Source organism: Apaloderma vittatum, unplaced genomic scaffold (genome assembly GCF_000703405.1).
Source record: "Apaloderma vittatum isolate BGI_N311 unplaced genomic scaffold, ASM70340v1 scaffold1054, whole genome shotgun sequence".
Classification (NCBI taxonomy): Eukaryota; Metazoa; Chordata; class Aves; order Trogoniformes; family Trogonidae; genus Apaloderma; species Apaloderma vittatum.
Window position 1 is genome coordinate 50923 of NW_009711869.1, and position 19580 is coordinate 70502.

A 19580-nucleotide genomic window follows, 5' to 3' on the forward strand; every position below is an offset into this window, starting at 1 on the left:
TTAGATTACTAGTTTAGGTCCTGGATATTAGCAAAAAGTCTTTAAACCACCAATTTCCAAAGTCTGAAAGAGACTGAAAAAGACCAGGGGAAGGATTGTCCTCAACACATCCAGCTTCTTTCATTCTTTCCATAAGCATCTGCTGCTGAACTTTTCTGGAGGCAGAGTACTGATGTGCATAGATAGTTGGTCCGAGTTGTTACGTATCAAATGCTGGCCTTTCTTTTCAGCCTGTATTGTTGATTTCTTACATCCTCTGCTTCTAACCGTAGTACAGTTTGGGGGATTGGTTTGGGTTTTATTATACTCTTCTTGATCTGAGAGAGATGAAAGGCAATATGCAATAGCATTATTCACAGTTGGGACAATAACTTGAGGAAGTGCTTCAAAGCTGAGTGGAAGTTTGACACTGTGTCCTGTGAGCTGTTTTTTGCTCATGGTTTAAGTATGACTCAGAACAGCCCAAACTTCACGTATAGTTATTACAGAAGATTATTTAGCTCCAGAATGTAATCCAGAGCAGATAAAAGATGCCTAGAATTAGATTGTATAAATGTTTCCCCTAGAACTCTGCTTTTCAGTAGTTCACCCAGTTCCCATTGAAGTTAGAACCATTCTGACTGACAGGTGGTTGTAGGATTGGATTCTGGTTCTGAGACCACAGAATTATAATGTTTGGTGGTAAGTAGTCATTACATTTTGCAGAGGAAGGGATAGAATAAATGTTTGAAAAATGAAGAAATAACAAAATAAAAAAGGTTATATATAATATGCCATGAAAAAGAAAAAAATCCCTAAGCCTCTGGAGTTCATTGATGAGCTACAGAATCAAAGGGGAGAAAAAATACTGTGGGATTAGACTCTCGAGGGGTAAAAAATGCATACTGAATCAGGATGAAAAATTCTTGATCTTAATGGATAAATGGGAGTAGCTAATAGTATGGAAGTTTTATTATTAAAATTCAGAAGGAACCTCCTCCAATCAAATATTCACTCCTTCCTTTTGTTGAGCAATGGTATCAGGGACAATTGTATTGTGTTTTACAGTGAATTGGTGGTCTGTGTTCTTTCTAGTCTTAGAAGTATATTGCTCATATCCTGAGCAGAACCTAAATGGAAATTAACATAAAGTCTAGCAAGATAGAAACAAAAAAAAGAAACCCTTTAAAAATTTACCAGGTATTAAAATTGTGTTTCAAACAGTAAGTTGAAGTCAGTTTATATCTGTGAAGTTTTAATAAAAAAATAGAAATGTCTATATATGTTTTCTGTGCTTGTGTAAATTGAAACTTTTTTGAAGGAATCAATACAATCTTTGATTTGAAACAAAAACACGTGAAATAGAGTTGAAGGACTGTATCCTATGAAGATATCTTCACATGCACTAATGTGCATTGAATCAGTTGTGGTTTATACATATGAGTAAAGCTACATTATATACTTCAGTATTTATGAAATCAATTCCTTAAATTGACTTTAGAAAAAACATTAGTGTGCTTATAACTCTTTGTGTAGACCATACAATCAAATTTTATCATTTTATTTGCTTTGTAATTAATCTCAGGTCTTTTTTTTTTCTCTTACTGGACAATGTCAGCAGACATGGATCTAGTTTTCACCCTTAGATATTGGAAAATCTTTCATAAACTTAGCATTAGTTATAATTTAGGATTGTGTTTATGGGAAAGACATGAACAGAAGTTTCTTGAACTTAGTGCTGTCAAAATCTCTAGGGATAACCACAGTGGAAGAGCATGTATTTGAAAATCAATTACGTGTTTGTTTTTGTTGGCCAAAGCAAATTAAACTGTGGTATATTTTTATAATATGTTACACACTCATAGGACTGCCAAATGTGCTTAATGATTATGTGGGATTTTTTGTCTTACATATCTACAACTTGGAATCATGCTTTTATACTTTCATTGATTTCTTTTTTCAGCACTTAGAACACTGAAAGACATTTTATAGTCTATGAAAGAAATAAAAACACCATGGAGAATATTAAATTAATAAACGGCAAACACTGGACTAAGAAAATATTTACGAGAAATGTTTCAACCTAAATATTAAGAGCAAAGAACTTGAATTGGATTTTGTTATAAACAAAAGGATTTAATCAGTGTACTGCTTAAGTGATTCTTGTTCCAAAAAATTGACTACAGCTTTGGAGTGTTAGTTTTCATGTTTGATTTTATTGATTTCTGTCGCATACGATTTCATCAGAGAGGTATAAATTCAAATAGCTAGGGTGTGTGCTTGTCCTGAAATCTTACAGTAGACCTTGGATCATATTCACTGCTAATGTAAAACATTTAAGTACATAGGTAATTACTGGACACATAATTGTGCACACCACTTCAGTTGGCTGACATTTGAATTGTGCAGAGAATTTTGCACAGAGGAGAAAAAAAAAAGAAAATCACCTTCAGAAATTTGCCATTTTCATATACCTTTATGTACCAGCAAAGTTAGGACACATCTTTTGCAGACTTTGAGTTTATCTGTGACTGGATTGCGTGCACACACTTAGCAAATAGATGAAAAGCTCTCACCTGAAAAGCCAGAAATACGAGTTGCATAGTGAATTGATGAGTAAATTCAAGAAAGACAAAGAGGAATATCTAATTTCACTGACAGTTCTTGGTCAGATTTTCTCCCTTTTTCATAGTTATTCATTTTGACTGTTCTGCCTTAGACCCTGGGAAACTGCAAAACTTGAATCTGTCATAGTTTTGTCTCTACTGAGAAATCAGCTTGTCAGTCTTCTGTGAATTGTACCAATTTGAAATTTCATATCTTTAGTGTTCATCCTTGGGATTTGATTTACTACACTTTACTTCTGAAATCGATTTCAACTGCGAGTTAGGGTTTTTTTTAAATGGAAATTGTTTAAATCAACCACTCAGTGGTTGTCAGCATAAGAGTAGTCACTGAGGAGAGATAGGTTAGCGAGTTGTAGGTAAATGTAACGGTAAAAGAATGCCTCTTATTTGTTGCATGTCTCTACAGTTTATTTACATGGCATTCTTAACATGCAACCACCTGAGAGAGGAGGTGTAGTAAAAAGGATAACATTATGTATATATCATGAATTGAAATGATAAGAAGGGGAAGAATGGTAGAGAGACATTGTCTGGTAGTAATGAAGGCATAGAATTTATCCAGATTTATTAAATAAAAGAATAAAAATCAAAGCATACTGTAATCAAAGAATAGGGAATTCTAGAAACAGGGAATCAAGGATGTAAGAGTGCATCCAAGTTAAAATTTATTGATTATTTATTTTAAAAATCTACATAAGAATTGAAGAAACATAATTCTGGTTCAGTTACATTAAAAATAAAAAGAGTGGTCTTAAAGTTACCAAACTATGTGATTAGTACCTGAAGTACCCTTTTCAAAATAGCTCGAATATGATCCTTCTTTCTCTCAGAATTTCAAAGGGCTTGATAGACCTTCTTATTAACCAATCTAAGACTGTGCAAAGTCCTTTTTATGCAAACTACCCAGTAAGGTATCCAAAGTTAAGATAATTTCTCAGGGTCATGAATCCATACAACCTGAAATATTCTATGAATCGCAGAAAGGTAGTCCAGTTTTATAAATTAAACATTTTTTTAAAACAAGGGAACTCCAGGCTCTTTGCTGCTAAGAACAGCCTGAATGACTGAGCCCTGTGTAAGTGAAGCCAAATTCCTCAGAGGTATTTACTTACTGTGTGGGAGTAATTTACTTCTCTCACTTATCAGAAGATGTTGAAAGAATATGTAGTCAAAAATCTCAAGGATATATAAGAAAAATAAGTCATATACAGATTGAGTTTGAAACAAAATCTAAATTTTGTTTTTATGAAAGAAAACTGAATTCTGCCTTGAAGTGCTAGACACAGTGTTTAGCGCCCGTCAGCCCTCTTCATTCCAAGCTATTATTTTAATTTGAAGATTCTTCCATTACATTAGAAATTTTCTTTAGGCCTTTAAGTACCTTAAGTCTTTACCTTTTCAGAGTTTGGCAATTCTTTTTTAATAAATAGGATTTACTAACAATGTTGGGATGAAATTACAGAAATTTGAGAAGGAGAGGATGCATCTTGTTTAAAAGCAAAACCAAAAACACACAAAAAATCCACAACTCACAAATACTGTTAATCTGGTTTCTTTAAAATAAAACATTGCAACACAGGATCGGATCTCCAAAGGTGTTTTAAGTATGATAGCTCTGCAGGTGGCAGTTCCAATATACTACCTGAAAACACTTGAAGCAGTATGTAAGGCAATTTAAAAGGGACTTTGCAAAAGTTATCAAAACTAAACTGATTTTATCAGTGCACTGTTTGACTTTACTCATTCATGCAGGCTGCATTAGGGAAGGAATGGCTAACCCTGGATTCCACCCGTTTCCCTTCAAAAACACTCCTGCTCTCAAACCAGCTGCATTGGCCAAAGGTAACATGTCGCAGAAACTTCTTACTCTTCAGTCTTTATTTGTTCCTTAAGGATATGCTGTTCTGGGGTGATTAATACAACAATCTATTGACTTGAAAAACATAATTACTTTTAGAAGTCTCAGGCTTCCTCCTCCTGTCCAGATGCAATTTTTCTTTCAGATTTTCTTTCGTTTGCTTAGTTTTTTCTTTATTTTGGATTTATTTCAACACTTTACTTCACAGTAGCAGAAAAAAAATATGATGTGCTTCATCTGTACATTTGGCAATGGATTAAAAATTGCTAGTTGACACACTACTTTAAAAATACTAAGATCTGCATTATATGACAACAGCTGAATGTTCTCAGAACAGCTAAGGGTCACTGAACTGTAATGTATGCTAGTTATTTGATAAACTTTGAAGTTGTAGCTTTTTGTTTTGGTAGAGTTTTCTCTTCTAGTTACAAGCATAGTATTATTAATGTTTTATTTTCTACAATTAAAAGAAACGACTCTTATAAATATATAACTCATTATATTTGGGGATGTTTAGTATAACTAAAGTCACCTTTTTGCCCTATTTAGTTAGTCAAAGATAAAGTCTATAATGGGCATATCACCATTAAGAATCCTTTCTGTTACAGTAGTAGGCTCTGCAAACCCTGCTGCAGGTTTACCTGCATGTTTTAAGCTCAAACTTGTGGGAATCATCAACTGCATTAAAAAAAAAGAAAAAAAATCTCTTACTTAGCATTCCAGGCCTTCAGATTCCAGTGAATATTCAAATAGTTTGCCATTGTCACCACAAGAAGTTTGGCAGTGTGTTAACAGACCACATTCACACTCATCAGAAAATATCCACATTCGTAGTAGGTAAGTTAAATAACATATTTTTTCATTATATTTAGTTCATTTGAATTTGACAGAAATCAAAAGGAGGAGAACTTGAGGCTGTCTTCTACCTTTTGGTATTACTGGAGTTAAAGTTTTATTTGCTTGCTAAAACCAGTTATATTAAATTTAGTTTTTCTTTTTCATTGACTGAATTAAGAATAAGAGAACATATATGTGGTTTTTTATTTATCTAAGTTTGACTATAAATCATAAAACTTACAGTTTTTCACATACATCATAACATAGATATTGAAACAGAGATTTGTAAGACCAGATAAAGATTAAAAGGGATTTCTTACACAGCTGCATTCTTTTGGAGAGAAAGGACTGAAATATGCTTCAAGTAATTGAAATGTAAACATTTCAAATTGATGGCAGACTTTTATTACTCTCCAAGATAAAGCCTTCCTGGAGTATTAAAATAGATTTTTTTTGTATTATTTCCAAGCTTCGAAAGTGCATTTAAAAGGCACAAACAAACTTGCAGGATGACGAAGGCTGCAAAATAGTCACCCAAGACCCTTATTTACCTACCTTTCAGTACTGCTCTTATACTTTGTTTTCAGGTCAGGGAGGGGAACAGTGTCACAGGTCTCTGACTGGCAGGAAAAAAAGAATTTTTCATTCATGTCTGAAAAAGAACAGAAAATTTCAGAGGAATGGTATGTTAATCTATTTTGCTTATATAGCAACTTTCAGGAATAGGTATAGTGTAGTTGGATGTTGTTCTTTGCTTTTTTAAGTTCCACCTTTCAAGAATCTCTATTTTTTACCAAAGTAACAATTATTGTAATTACTTTTACAAGTGTCTGGGAGATGAGCTTGATAATTTGCAATAAAATAATGTTAAGATTAGCATTTACAACTGTCTGTGTAACTCAGAAAGTTTCATACCATGCATAAGTAGTATACACTTCTATTTTTTTTTTAGAAGTGTATTATACAATAATATGCAGCTGGTGTAACATAATCTATGTGAAATGTTTAGTAAATTATTCTCTTTCCTTAGGGGTTTTAAGGACATTTCTACTGCACAACTAATGCTTAAGAGAGCCCATAAAATGAAGCCTAAAAAATACAGTAATAAAAATTTAGGTAAGCCAACATGAAAAATTTTTATATTGATGTAATATTTTTTTCTTAATTCTCAAAATAATGTCTCTCTTTTAAAAAGTTTGCTCAAACAATGTTAAACATTAATTTATATAAAAGTGGAGTGTGGTTCATTAAGAACAAGTCAGTATAAATAAATTTGTTCTAGCTGCAAAATATTCAGATTTTAAAAACATTCCACTGGATTTTGAAGTTGAATGTTTGATAGCTATGCTAAACAGAAATTTCACTCCTTTGTGTTTATATATCTCTTTTTCTAGATGTGGAGTTTATTTTTCCGCATTATGTGCTTCTTGTATTTTCCTTTTGGGGGGAATCTCAGATTAAAATTACTGCTCTATGCAAGAACTATTTTTGAAAATGACAGGTTTATACACATGAAACAAAATAATATTTTGTGTATTAAATGTTCAATGTGGAAACAGATAATGCTTATTCACCTCCTCTGTAATTGTCATCTGGTTCCTCTCAGATACTTCTTATGTCAATGAATTTTTCTTAGATTCATTAATGGTATGATATGTTAACACAAATGTTAACAGAATATATTGATAACAATATTAATAAAATGCTGCAAGTATAAGAAACATTGAAATATGCAAGTGTTGGGCTGACAAAAGGACCTAATTTACTGGCTGACAATAGGACCTTTGCTTACATTTGACTTTTTAAAATTGTATCACAAACTACAGTTAATTTCCCTGGTTTTATAACTTTGCAAATCTCTTCTGTATTGAAAATATAGTATTGACATCAAAAAAACATTTTGCTCTTGGAAAGAAAAAAAATCAGCCTACAGGTAAAGTTAGGAAAAACATTTTACTGTATAATTTTTTCTACTTTAAATATCATGCCAAAGATTACTAAAAGGTGACCAAAAAAGGTGTCTAGTTAAAAAACAAAAAAAGTGGGTAAGAAAGAGATGTGTAATCAGCAAACCATGCTTTACTGTTATGGAAAGGAGAAAAAATGGATAAGACATTAAAATTATGATATTTAAATCTCAATAGCTTCCCATGATGGCCTACCATGTTACCTAAAAAAAAAATGGAAAAGTAGTAAATATCTGGTGTGCAGCTGAGCTTTTTACATGTGTTCCACTTGGTGGCCTCTGCATCATTTTTTTAATGAATACAGCTTGTTAGGTTAGTTATATCATCTTTTCTCCATATGCTCTCTGGTTTATGTTAGTAGTAATTAATCCAGTCATAAATGTCTGATTGAGCATATCAAAATTGCTATCCTATTTTTGTTGTAGTTCTAATGGATTTTTTGGTTATGTTTATGTTCACTTTGTTCGGATTATTCAATACGGTATGTGTGTGTTGAGCTTTTTAATGTATCACTTGGAATATTCTCAAAGTATTAGTATTAAAAAAACTAACAAAACTTTTGCACACTGTTTTTATAGGTTCAAATTTTCTCTTCTTGACACTGCCTCCTACAGGAATTTTTTGTCTTTCTGAATGTTAAATCCAGCACAAAAATAACTACGTAATTTTCCTGTCTAGAGTTCTCTGACAGTCATTAAAACCACAATATTTTTTCCAGAGGACCAGAAAGTGTAATTTCCAGAACCAAGAAATATGACTGAAAATATTGCACACTCAATCCTTTTTCAGTACAGAGATTTTCAAGCCAACTCTTCTTTCTCATACAACGCACTGATAGGCAGTCCTTCCTTGGTCAGTAAGGACCAAATAGACATTATCACTTAAAGCAAGTATTTTTATCTTAAACTGATGCTAAAACTCAGCTGTTGCCCTAAAAAAATATCCTGATGGAATCTTCCCCTTGCGAGAAGACTCTCCGTGTATGTAATTATGTTTTATATCAGCTCCTTCTTCTGAAGTGGTGAGAGGGAGTCAGGGTCTTGTTGAGGGTCTGGTTGAACAGAGGGACTTCACAGCATTTTAATTGGAGTGTATATACCCTATCCTGAGGCTAGCCAGCTCCAGGTCAGGAAACTGTAACCAGATCCATTAGGCTGCCAGTATCTTTCTTGGATCTCTGTGTGGTGCAGCGCATGCTAGAATACTTAGAGCAATTCCATTATAACAAGAGAGAGAGTTAGGCCATTGGTATGAGTTTAACCCTACTGAAGAAGGAATTCCATAAGAAATTTTATTTTTTCTGATATTTAAAGTCAGAATGAAATTCATCTGAATAAGGAGATGTCAACATTGTCTTTAGTGTTTCATGGAAATTAGCTTCCTACCAACTTCGTCTCCTCTGAAATGAGATTCATCTGTCTTGTACGTACTTTAGCTGCATATGAAACATTGTAGGATTTATTTTTAGTATTATTATTTCTGTTCTTTCTTTTGATTTTCCAGATTGTCAGTGTTCTAGCTGCAACTGATTTCTTTTTAGCTTTCTGCTTTAAAATTGTTGAAGGCACACTAACTACAATAAAATAATTTTGTTGGTGATAATGACTCCTACCCACTAGAAAATAAGTAGCAATCATCCGCTTGAAAGTATGAATTACATGGTGTAAAAAAGCAATTATCCATGTAATAGACATTGACTGCTACATGTCTGACTTAAAAGCAAAATTTTAAAGCAAGGCAGCAACAACATCTAAAGGTTCTAGATGCAAATAAATTATAAACTGTTAACAAATAAACTGATAGCTTTTGTGCTAAGATTTCGGCATCATATAAAAAGTCTTTTATCGCCTATTCCATGGCAATGATCTTATTAATTGCAGATAATGCTAAGATATGGGTAGATTTTGTAGGAACAAATAGCCTATCAGAGTATGCTGTCTGCTTCTCTATGCTGTCAAACCCCTTTGCCTTAGGCCTGAGTTTCACAAATGCAAAATGTTAAATCAGCTTCCATTCAGAAAGTCTAACAGTTGCTCTTTAGCATATAGCCAAGACACCTGCTGGTTTGGAACTTGGATTGGACAGTCAGAGCAGCTTCGATTCTTGACATTCTCAGGTGTGGGAATTTATTCCTTTTCATTTTCAATCTGAAACATTTGTCTTCTCCCAGTGCAACAGTGACGGGCTTCATTTGGTTAATTATAGAAATCCACATCTGAGCTAGTCATCTGAATTCTTTTATGGAAAGAAATAGCCACCTTAAATGCTATTAATTTCCTCCTAAAATGTAATTCAAAAACAATCTCCTTGAATCTCACTGTAAAAGCACTTATAGTTCTCCATTGCCTAGACACAAAACGAAGAGTGGCTGGCTGAAGTACAGAGATAAACTGTAGATATGTAGAAGTAACTGAGAAGTATCTTACCTCATATGTCTGGCTACGTACCTTCTCAGTAGTGAAAAAAATATGGAAAATACTAGCAAGTGCGTTGAATCTTGTGGTTTGTATTACAACAAAGAGCTTAAAGTACCATAAACCTATAACAGGGAGTGATTCAGGCAATGCTTATATTGCAGTAGACCAGTCCCATGGATTAATGGCCTTAAAACCTGTTATTCCCTAATCCACTATAGTTACATATGCTTGTTTATGTAGTTAAATAAAGTTGTGGCCTGTATTTTAACGATACCAAATGTAGACTGTGTCTGCTTCAACTATTTTTACTCTGCAGGAAGATAATACAAAAAGTGTGGGCAAGAAATTTTGCAGCCAAGTAGAACTGGCTTAATGTCAGAAATATTCCTATTTATCATGGGTGCATCAAATTCTATAAAAATTCTAATTAAAAATCTAAATACAGCAGACATTAATGCACCTCACTGTGCTTAAAAATTGTCTGTGACTCAAAAAAATCCTAGCTTTCTAAGGATGCCTTAGCACAGCAGTACAGAATTTCTTGTTTAACTTTGAATTTCCTTGATTCTGTGGGTTTTATATTAGCCTCTGAAAGTTAAGTTCTTTTTCTTTTAAGATGGCTGGAAACCTTGTCTTGCTTTCTGCTTGTCTGTCCTACACTGTTGTATTACTTTGTGTTTAACCATTTCCTCTCTGAAGGAGAAGTCTCATGTCAGTGACTGACAACATGAGATGGTAATTCTTGCTGCCACATAGGTAGGGAAAAAAAAGTAAAAAGCAGCTGGAGTGGACCTTGACTCCTAGAACCAGAGCTCAATGATAAAGATATTTCATAGAGGTCAGTAAATATTTTTTTAGTTCTAGTTTAAGTCAAGACAGCAATGCAGTGCTAATTAAAACAAACAAAGAAACAAACAAAAAAAAACCCCAACCTACTCCCCTCAAAACCCACAACCACAGAACAGATGACCTGGCTATACAACATTGATTTATTGAATTAACAACAGTCAGAATAAAAATCTGGGGGATATTATTATTCCTTGTTACACATTACATAAATGATCATTGATCTTAGCAGAAAGCAAGCTACTTTTGTTGTTGTGTATTCCATGTAGCAGTATCATCTGGAAACTCCAGCCATCGAGTTTTAATTGCTGTTCAATTATGGAGCAAAATGTAGTCTTTCTTCAAAACGAATTTACAAATTGAATTATCTTATAGATAAGCATCTGTCACTGTGTGCTACTTTGATTTATCAGGTCTTTAAAGTTGGCACAGATATGTTTATTTTTTTCTAATTACAGATATTGCACAAAAAAAATTAATGACAAACATTTAGTTTTTTCAGTTTCACATATTGTCAAGAGGTTGTTTAGCAAATGTGGTGCCAGATCAGGCAGTAACTATTCCCTCCATATTGTTTCTATAACATTGCTTGTGTTCGTCCAACTTATCTTCTATATTTGGAGTCTGCCAAGCAATGTGCATTAAATTACCTCTCTGGTTCCTAGATTGCCAGCACAGATCATCATCTAATAAGCCACATTTAAATGAATATGCCAGAATCCAGGAAGATATTTGTATGATTTGGGACTATTAGACTCTTTCACAGCTCTCTGTGTAAAATCTAAAACATTTGATTGCTTGTCATCAAAGCATACGTGCAGTTCATTTCCCTAGCTCACTCAGAGACTGAAAAGCACTAGTATTATAAAGTAATCTGTGTAATATTGCCTACATTTGGGACTACCTAAAGAAAAGGACTAATTTTTAATAACAAAAGAGCTGTAGGCAATGATTGAGGTGATCCAGGTAGGTACAAATTCAAGTAGTCTGGCACTGTGTTAAATCCTGTTAGATTATTTAAGTTATTTTGCAAAGACTCAGATGTAAATCTTCTGATAGAAATCTTTTAGAACAATTTCCATCATTTCCCTCTTTTCCCAGTTCATGGACCTTCCCTAATGCTGATATACTTGTGCACACGTAAATGTCTAGGTTGACACTAATCACTTCATATGACTTTATTTAGAAGTCTTTGGTATAGTCATACTTTGCATTGATGGGAGGTTTCATAGAATTGTGTGGAAGGCTGGATTAGGGAAAGATGACATTTTTAAAACACTTTGGAACAATTTCAATAGACCTACACAGGAAAAAAGTGTGTTATTCAGAAGTTATTTTAAGTTACTCAAAAATAGTTCGGAAATCCTCAATCACATTTTGTCTTAAGGGATTTTAATCAATTTTTATCACTTTGCCTTTGGTCTTCTATTGAAGAAAGACACTGATTTTGTAACTAGTATAAATCTGGAAAAAGAAGTCTTTTCATCAACACTGTAATATTAACACTGTATGCTGGATGTTGGAAAAATTGTAATTATAAAAAAATTTATTCTGTACATTTTTAGCAATGTATAGTACTTGTATGATTATGTATGTTAAAACTGTAGAAAACAAAATAATAATTTATGCTTTACTTAAAACTTTTTTTCTAACTTCTATTACTTAAAATTTCAGAGAGAATTCTTAAAATGTATTACTAATTCAAGATTTTTTTAATCACAAATCTTACTGCAATCTACTGCTCCAAACATTTGCCACCCTGAAGAATGCTGGGTTTTTACAAATTTATTTTTGAATTGGGAGTCATGCCAAAATAGGAATACTTTACCCGTTTATGCAAAGTGAAAGTATCCACAAACCTTGCAATCCAGTTTGTGAATAAAGTGATTACATTTTCAAAGTCATTGTAATAATCTGCCTTTAAAACTAATGGAGCTAGTCATTACTTAATGAGCTGCTTTAGTCATTTCATTGAATATATACTTTGGTTAGTAAAAGTGGGTTAAAATTACTTTAAATGCGACATCCTCTAGGTAAATCTGGAAGCGATAGTCATCATACAAAAGGATGAGAGAGGTTCTTCTAGACAATTTGAGATAATAAAGTGTGTGGTATCACTGATTCTGCCTTGGGAAGAAAGCATGGCCTAAATTACTTCTGTCCATATTTTCCACAATTCCTTTGTTAATCGTTTGCTGCTTTTTGAGAAGTTAGCACCATTAAGAACATTCTGTCAACCAAATGCTGCTGCAGTGTGGGCTGACCAAGAGTACCGTAACGTTTTGACATGTTTTGTCAATGTGTTATCTCTTAAAGCACCCACATGCCATTAGAGATCTTCTACGGGCTTTAAAGGTGAAGATACAGTATGTCTGCATTGTCTTGCTTGTGTCAAGAAAGTGTTCTTTGAGAAAAAGTAGAGCTCTTAGGATCTCTTTTATGTTCTATTTGTTTGTAACTAAAATGCCTACAGCTAATACAGAGGTCTAGTCAAAACCAACTTTATATTGCTTTATACTGCTGTTAAATTTCATAAGAGATTGCCCACTGTCTTAATAGGGCATTTTGATCCTCTGTTTCCATAAATGAGGAAACAGACCAGAAAAGCTACTTACTTTGTTGCAGTATTAGAGATGCCCTTATAAACTCTCTCAGTAAAAACCAAGATCCTGTAACAATCTCCAAATGAAGCATCAGATACAAATAGCTGCAAATTTATTCTCTCTAGATGCTCTCTTAGCCTGTGCATCTCCTCCGTTTTCCTGCTCTATCTGTTCTAACAGTGTCTCACATTTTCATTTTTGCTACATTTGTATTCTTTGTGAAAGTTTAGATCCTTTCCTTGCCATATATACCTTTTACCTAAATTCTGTTGCTACTTTCCTTCTTTATTAATTTCTGCCCTTTTCTGACAGTTTGTAGTTACCTTTGTATATTGGCTTCTTCTGCCTCATTGTTGCTCAGATCTTCATGAGAGTATATGTTCCTGCTTGTGCTATTGCCTTCTTTTAATCAGATGAAACGCATTTGTTTTTTTCCTCTGGCTTTCTGTTATTCATGTTCTCATGCTCAGTGCCATACCTACAAAACCCTATATACTTATGTTCATCGCTATATATATGCTTTTTTTTCTATATTCTTGTCACTTCTTTTTTCTCTTTTATTTTTTCTTTTCTTTTTTTTCTGTTTTTTTGTTTCCTTTTTTTCTTCTTTTTTTTTAATAACTGGATAGTTTATTCTGCACTATGCATAAAATTTTCACATTCTTTCTAACCTACTGTTTCCCTTAAACTCCTACTTTCGTTCCATATCAGGCAAACAAGTCTTCCTTCACATAGGAAATAATGCACGAAAATCATCTTTCCTGACCTATGTGGGTTTGCATTAGTTTAGCTTTTGTTAATTAAACTTTATGTTTTTTTCCAGTTTAGGAGCATGAATTATCTAGATCTATATGCAATTCTCTGCTCATCATTGCTTGTTTTCAAAATGACAGGAAACCAATCAAGTTTTCACACTGTGGCATGTAGCTGAGTCTGTAGACTTTTGGAGTATTTTTTAATTTCAGTAAGGATGGGACATGGAAGAAGCTTAGCCTAAAATATGCAAGTTTAGCCTCAATAAAATAAACTGCTTCCTGTTAACATTTTTTAGGTGTAAATAGTTTGATTTAGACTGCTGAATAATTCTGAACCAAAGCTTTTAGGAACACTGCTTCATGTATATTCTCTTAATATTACTGCTTTAATTTCAAGCTTTACAAACAGATTTTTTTAATATTTTCTTCTAATATGTTCTTTAGAGTTTATTTTCAATTTGGAAATGAGCTAGCTAAAAGATCAACAGAATAATGACTTTGATTCTCAGTTGCGCATGTATTTATGTTGCTTTATTTTAGAAAGTGTAATCTTTTGTGAATATAAAACCTACTTGTAGAGGTATTTTCATTTATTAAGTGGCTAAAAGGTGAAAAACTGCTTGAAGGAATGAACGAGCCAGGTCTGACCTCTGATTTTAACTTGTTCTTGTCATCTAGACCCAGCTGTGCGCCTGGCGTTGTTCAAAAACAATGAAAATAAACATCTCCATGTGAAACCACCAAGGAAGACACAGCCTATAAATGGTGGTTACTTTGAAGGTATGAACAAGTATTTCACTTTATCTCTATGCATATAAGCATATATATCTTGTAATGTCTTTTAAGAAAGCCTACTTGAAATGTAAAACAATATGCACAAATAGAAGGCGGCAAGAGTTTAAGGTCTTTATCTGATCCTGGGTATCTCAAGTTACAGCAGTAAAGCATTTCAATTTCAATTCATTGGGGAGGGTAGGAGATGCTCCTAGAGATTAATTCATACTGAACTGGTGCCTAATTTATTTATTTTATTATTATTATTAAATCTTCATCATAAAAATCGGCATCATCAAAGCATGTCACAGGTATAAAATATAAAACACTAGAATAATTTTTTTTAAATCAAATATCACTTCAAATTCTTTATCTCAGTGTCACATTTTCTCAAGCTAGCCATTAATTCCTGACAATGGTTAGCATGTTTTTAGAAAGCTACTTTCATAAATATTCTGTAAAAACCACCATTTGACGAAAGACAGGAAAAGAATCTTCAGCGTGTAAATATAAAATTGACTTTCCAAAAACATTTACATACTGATATAGCTCTTTACTGTTGAAATTCATGTTAAAATTGTCCTTGGTGTCAGTCAGTTAGAATAAGGCTGAATTTATTTAAAATGTGTTTTAGGGAGCTGAGCATCTCTAAAGGCATTGTTTTTGGACTGTTTTGATTCCTTTTACAGCTGAATAGTGTTCTCAGAAAGTTGTCACCTCTGTCTTTTTATCTTCTTCAAAGGCATAGCCCTATGCTATCTGATTTATTCTCAGTCCCAAAATGTAGAATTAAAAATAATAATACTATATTAACATCCACTGAATGAGGATAGAAATTAGAACCCAAAAGATGTGTGCAATCAGCCTGAGTATATTTGGACTACAATTAATTGGTCCTTAATCTATATGTGATTTCCCTCACATTCATGAGCCTGTGCTAAAATTGAAATTTACCTGGAATATAAAGAGACTGTATGTACTGTGAGTGATTTACTATTCCTCGTGTCTTACATCTGCTCATATGCCAGAATGCATGGTATGCTGAAGAAACAGGACAAACCACTGGATGCCCGAAGTCTACAGGCAGTAGTGTGAATGTTCAAAACCATGTCAAAGTAATTACTTTTTGAATACATCAAGAGAAGGCACAGTAGCAGATTAGATATCAAAAACCAAGCACTCTAGTGGCACTCTTGTTTATGTTTCCTTTCAAGAATGATTGTATTCCTTTGCCCAGCTAATAGACTGAAGTTGATTTACGGCAGTCTTTCACTGGGTGCTTACATGTAATCTGCTGAGCCTTCAAGAAGACATGCAATACTTTTCTGCTTGACCAGAATATACAATTGTCCTTCTAATTGAGTCATTGCTATTTCACATGGCATAGCCAGAAAACACTGCATTGTGAATGAGAACCCGCAGTGCAGCATAGAGCATTTATTTATGTGTATGTGAGATACCATCAGACAGAATTAGAGTTTCTAAATTTAGAATTTGGTAACACTGTGCATGTTATCTACTGCAAAGCAAAGCACCTGCATGATGATTTCAGAGAGTTGTGCTATCAGTCATTTCTTCCCTCACTCACAGAAAAGCTTGTTTCCCGTTGCCCCTCTCTCACCTTTTGACCATTTCTTCCTCTTTTGCCTGGAATAGATTTCTTTGGGTCTGTTCTGCGATGGGAGTTCTTTCTGTAACAAGAAAGTGGGATGTTTTCACTCTGTATCCATAAATCTTGTGGACACCATATTTTAAGTCAAGAGAGAACACAGACTAGTCCATTGCATGGTGGAAATAAACGTCTTCCGTTCAAGCCCTTTTACCTCCACAAGACTGGTAGTCAGTGCTCTGGTAGAAAATTTTAACTCCATCTCCTTCATAAACCACTGCATAAATCTGGGGGAAAAAATGCACATGCTGAATATCCCTGCTTTATTTCTTTAATCTGGGAAATGGGGGGAGAAACTGTAGCATTGACAGCAAGTACACGTGTTATCTGTTAAATAACAGAATCACTACTTTTGAAAGGAGATGCCCTCGGAAGTGAAACAATTAGAACAGTTTTATATTTTCAAACAGGAACACATCATGGTAATGAATATTTAAGAGGTAATCTAGTTTAGATGTATGATGAATGTCTTTCGTCTTAATTGTGCCTTTAGTTTGCATTTAAAAATACAAATATGACAAAAAGGAATTAAAATATAAGAGATATACAAATAAAGACTGGAAAGGAATGAGCTTAATATCCAATGCCCGTGTATTTCTGAGATAAAGTTTATATGCTGTCATAATTTGCCATCTCATCTAAGGTACTACATCATACTGACAGTGTTGTGTCATGCAGCAGCTGTAATGGAATATGTAAACACAGCAAGGACATAGGGTTTATGCGATATACAATTATTTTCCTGTTACAGAAGTTGTGCTCACCAAAATATTGATATCTGATTTTGAAAACCTCTGCACAACTTCAGTCCCATAGGATATTCCTATATCTCTGACCTGACATATACATATTAAATTTTAGAAGAGTCTTCATGCTTTACTCACTGATGTTAGAAAAATCCCCACAAGGGACCATTATTTCACATTTTTATTACAACAGCACACAGAAGTTAGTCAAACTCCTTTGTATTAGCATGCTTCCTCAACAGTGTGAGGAAATGTTGTTCCAACAGACAAGAACTTTCTATCTAAAATTACAAGCAACATCAAGCAACATGTGAAGATATAAACCATGAGAATGTAATCACATGTGTGTTAGTGTCAATGTATGTGTGTACAAATGTGTATGTGTGGAAATGTTATAAGGAAAACAGATAATTTTCATTATTTTCTATTTTGCAGCAAAGCATAGTTTTAGAAAGCTTTGTGACTGCTTCTCCTCTTGTTGTCTGGGGCCTACTTCAGTTAATTAAATGTAAAATAATCTTGACTGGTTTGGATAAAGTAGATCAGGAACCGAAGGAAGAATCTATCCTTGACTTCTCTTTTATTGGGGAGTTCCAGTTAGTCCTGGCTGAATGTGTAGCAGACCATCTCTGCCAGCTGTTGGGTCTATGATTGCAGGGTGTAATTTCGTCTACATGGAGGAAGGATACCTACTTTTCCAACCAATAATGTGAGTGCTTTCTCCCAATACAGCAGCTCAAAACCATAAAAAAGGAGCCCTGAGGCCTAGCACATTGTTTAGCTACAGGCTTTGGGAATAGTATATACTTTTTGGGGTCCTCTTTAATCCATCTGCCTCAACATTTGTGGTGTGTTATCCAAATAATTTCTGTTCAGTGGAATGGAAAGCTGGATTCCAATCTGCAGAGCAAGTTGAAAGAATGTGGTAGGTCAGCTGAAAGTCCAGTCAAACTATCCAAGTATTATTTGGATAAAATTCACTTAGTTTCTCAGAAATTCATACACAATGATCTAATTAATCATGTACATAGGTGATTTATTGTCACATATAGTAAATTTTTTTTTAGTCATATCCATATCCATCAGAGGCACATCTTTACCATACACTTCAAAGAAATGGAAACAATACAACTTGACTTCACCAAGGAATATGTACACTGACTAATGCCAAGAAATGTAACTATATTAAAAATGCATTGGATTGTCGAGATATGTTTACTGTGGCTTGGGAACCTGTAATCCTAGTTGGCAAGACTGTCTGTCCTGTCATTTTATGCTCACTAGTGACTGAAGAAAATGTAATAGGTATAATGTTAAGACAGATTTCACCAATACAAATTTGATAATGTACAGATTATGCTTTCTCAGGTGGCTTTTAATTATGGAAATATTTATTAATTTCTCTTTAAATTGTCAGTAGAAATAACATTTATTTTTCATATTGGAACAAGAATAAGAGGTAAAATGATCTTGTGATTATGTCATATGATTGGAAGATAAATATCAAAGATCCATTTTGAAGTCGTCTGTTTTCCAGCTTTCAGATAGTTCTGATATTCCTTGTAATCTCAAGTGAAAAATGTTGCAAAACATTCTTATAGATTATTATTATGAGTGCTAATTAAAAATGTGAACTTGAGACTTTGGAAATCAGTAATTAAGGTTAACTTGGAGTTAATAATGTGAATTCATTAAAATAATGTTACGTAGTTTCTTAGATTTTCTGTATTATGAAACGTAAATACATTGAAGAAAAAGTATGTGGGGTAATGAAATAAAATTTATATTGATTCACATCACTAATGGTTTTAAATATCTGCATGAGAGTTAAGAGAAGGTACGATGAGTGGAATGCTAATATCTTCTGTGCTTTAAATATTTTGTAGTTTGTTACTTAAGAGCATTTAAAAAGACATTGAACTGTAGCTAATAGTTTGTGACATCTATTTTCATCTTTTAGAAATTAGCTATTTTTAACAGAAAAATATAAATGGCATCAACTCCCAGGAAATGCATTGTTTGTAAACAACTATTTCTAAATTAAGCCATCTTTTATTGAGCTGTGGTCTGAAAAGGATTAATAAACACATTCTAAAGCTGACCTTGCTGCAGTTCTATTAGCTGAACTGCCATGTTTACAGTAAAATGCAATTATTACACATCTCCCAGACTTTAAATTCCTATGCCAGGTTAGGGAAGCAATTTCTAAACCATATAGGACTGACAAAAATGACAGAATAATGCATTTCCAGAGAATGTGAGATCTGTCCTGAAATGTGATGAAAATGCAATACAGAAACCTGTAGTGTGGAAGGGGATCTATCTTTTAAAATCAGAATTCTGTGGCTTTGTTTCTTATTATTTAGTTTGAGCTCACACAACAGAACTCTTGCACTGAAATATTTTCTCATTTTAAGGAATTAATGGCTCTCCACCAGCCCTTTAACATGTAAAATGAGTAGGTTACTTGTGTCCAGTACATCCAAAAAGAGCCAGGATAAA

The 19580-nt window shown here is 33.5% G+C and overlaps 1 protein-coding gene across 1 annotated transcript in view; it reads left to right on the plus strand.

Moving 5' to 3' along the window:
* Positions 1–19580, plus strand: part of LRRIQ1 (leucine-rich repeats and IQ motif containing 1) — a gene marked incomplete at its 5' end in the record, with an annotated part of 106217 nt that overhangs the window by 49636 nt on the left and 37001 nt on the right. The window contains 5 exons of the mRNA XM_009867754.1: positions 4359–4448; positions 5180–5301; positions 5889–5984; positions 6332–6417; positions 14568–14669. Coding sequence (XP_009866056.1) covers positions 4359–4448; positions 5180–5301; positions 5889–5984; positions 6332–6417; positions 14568–14669 — 496 coding nt within the window. The remainder of the gene's footprint in view (positions 1–4358; positions 4449–5179; positions 5302–5888; positions 5985–6331; positions 6418–14567; positions 14670–19580) is intronic.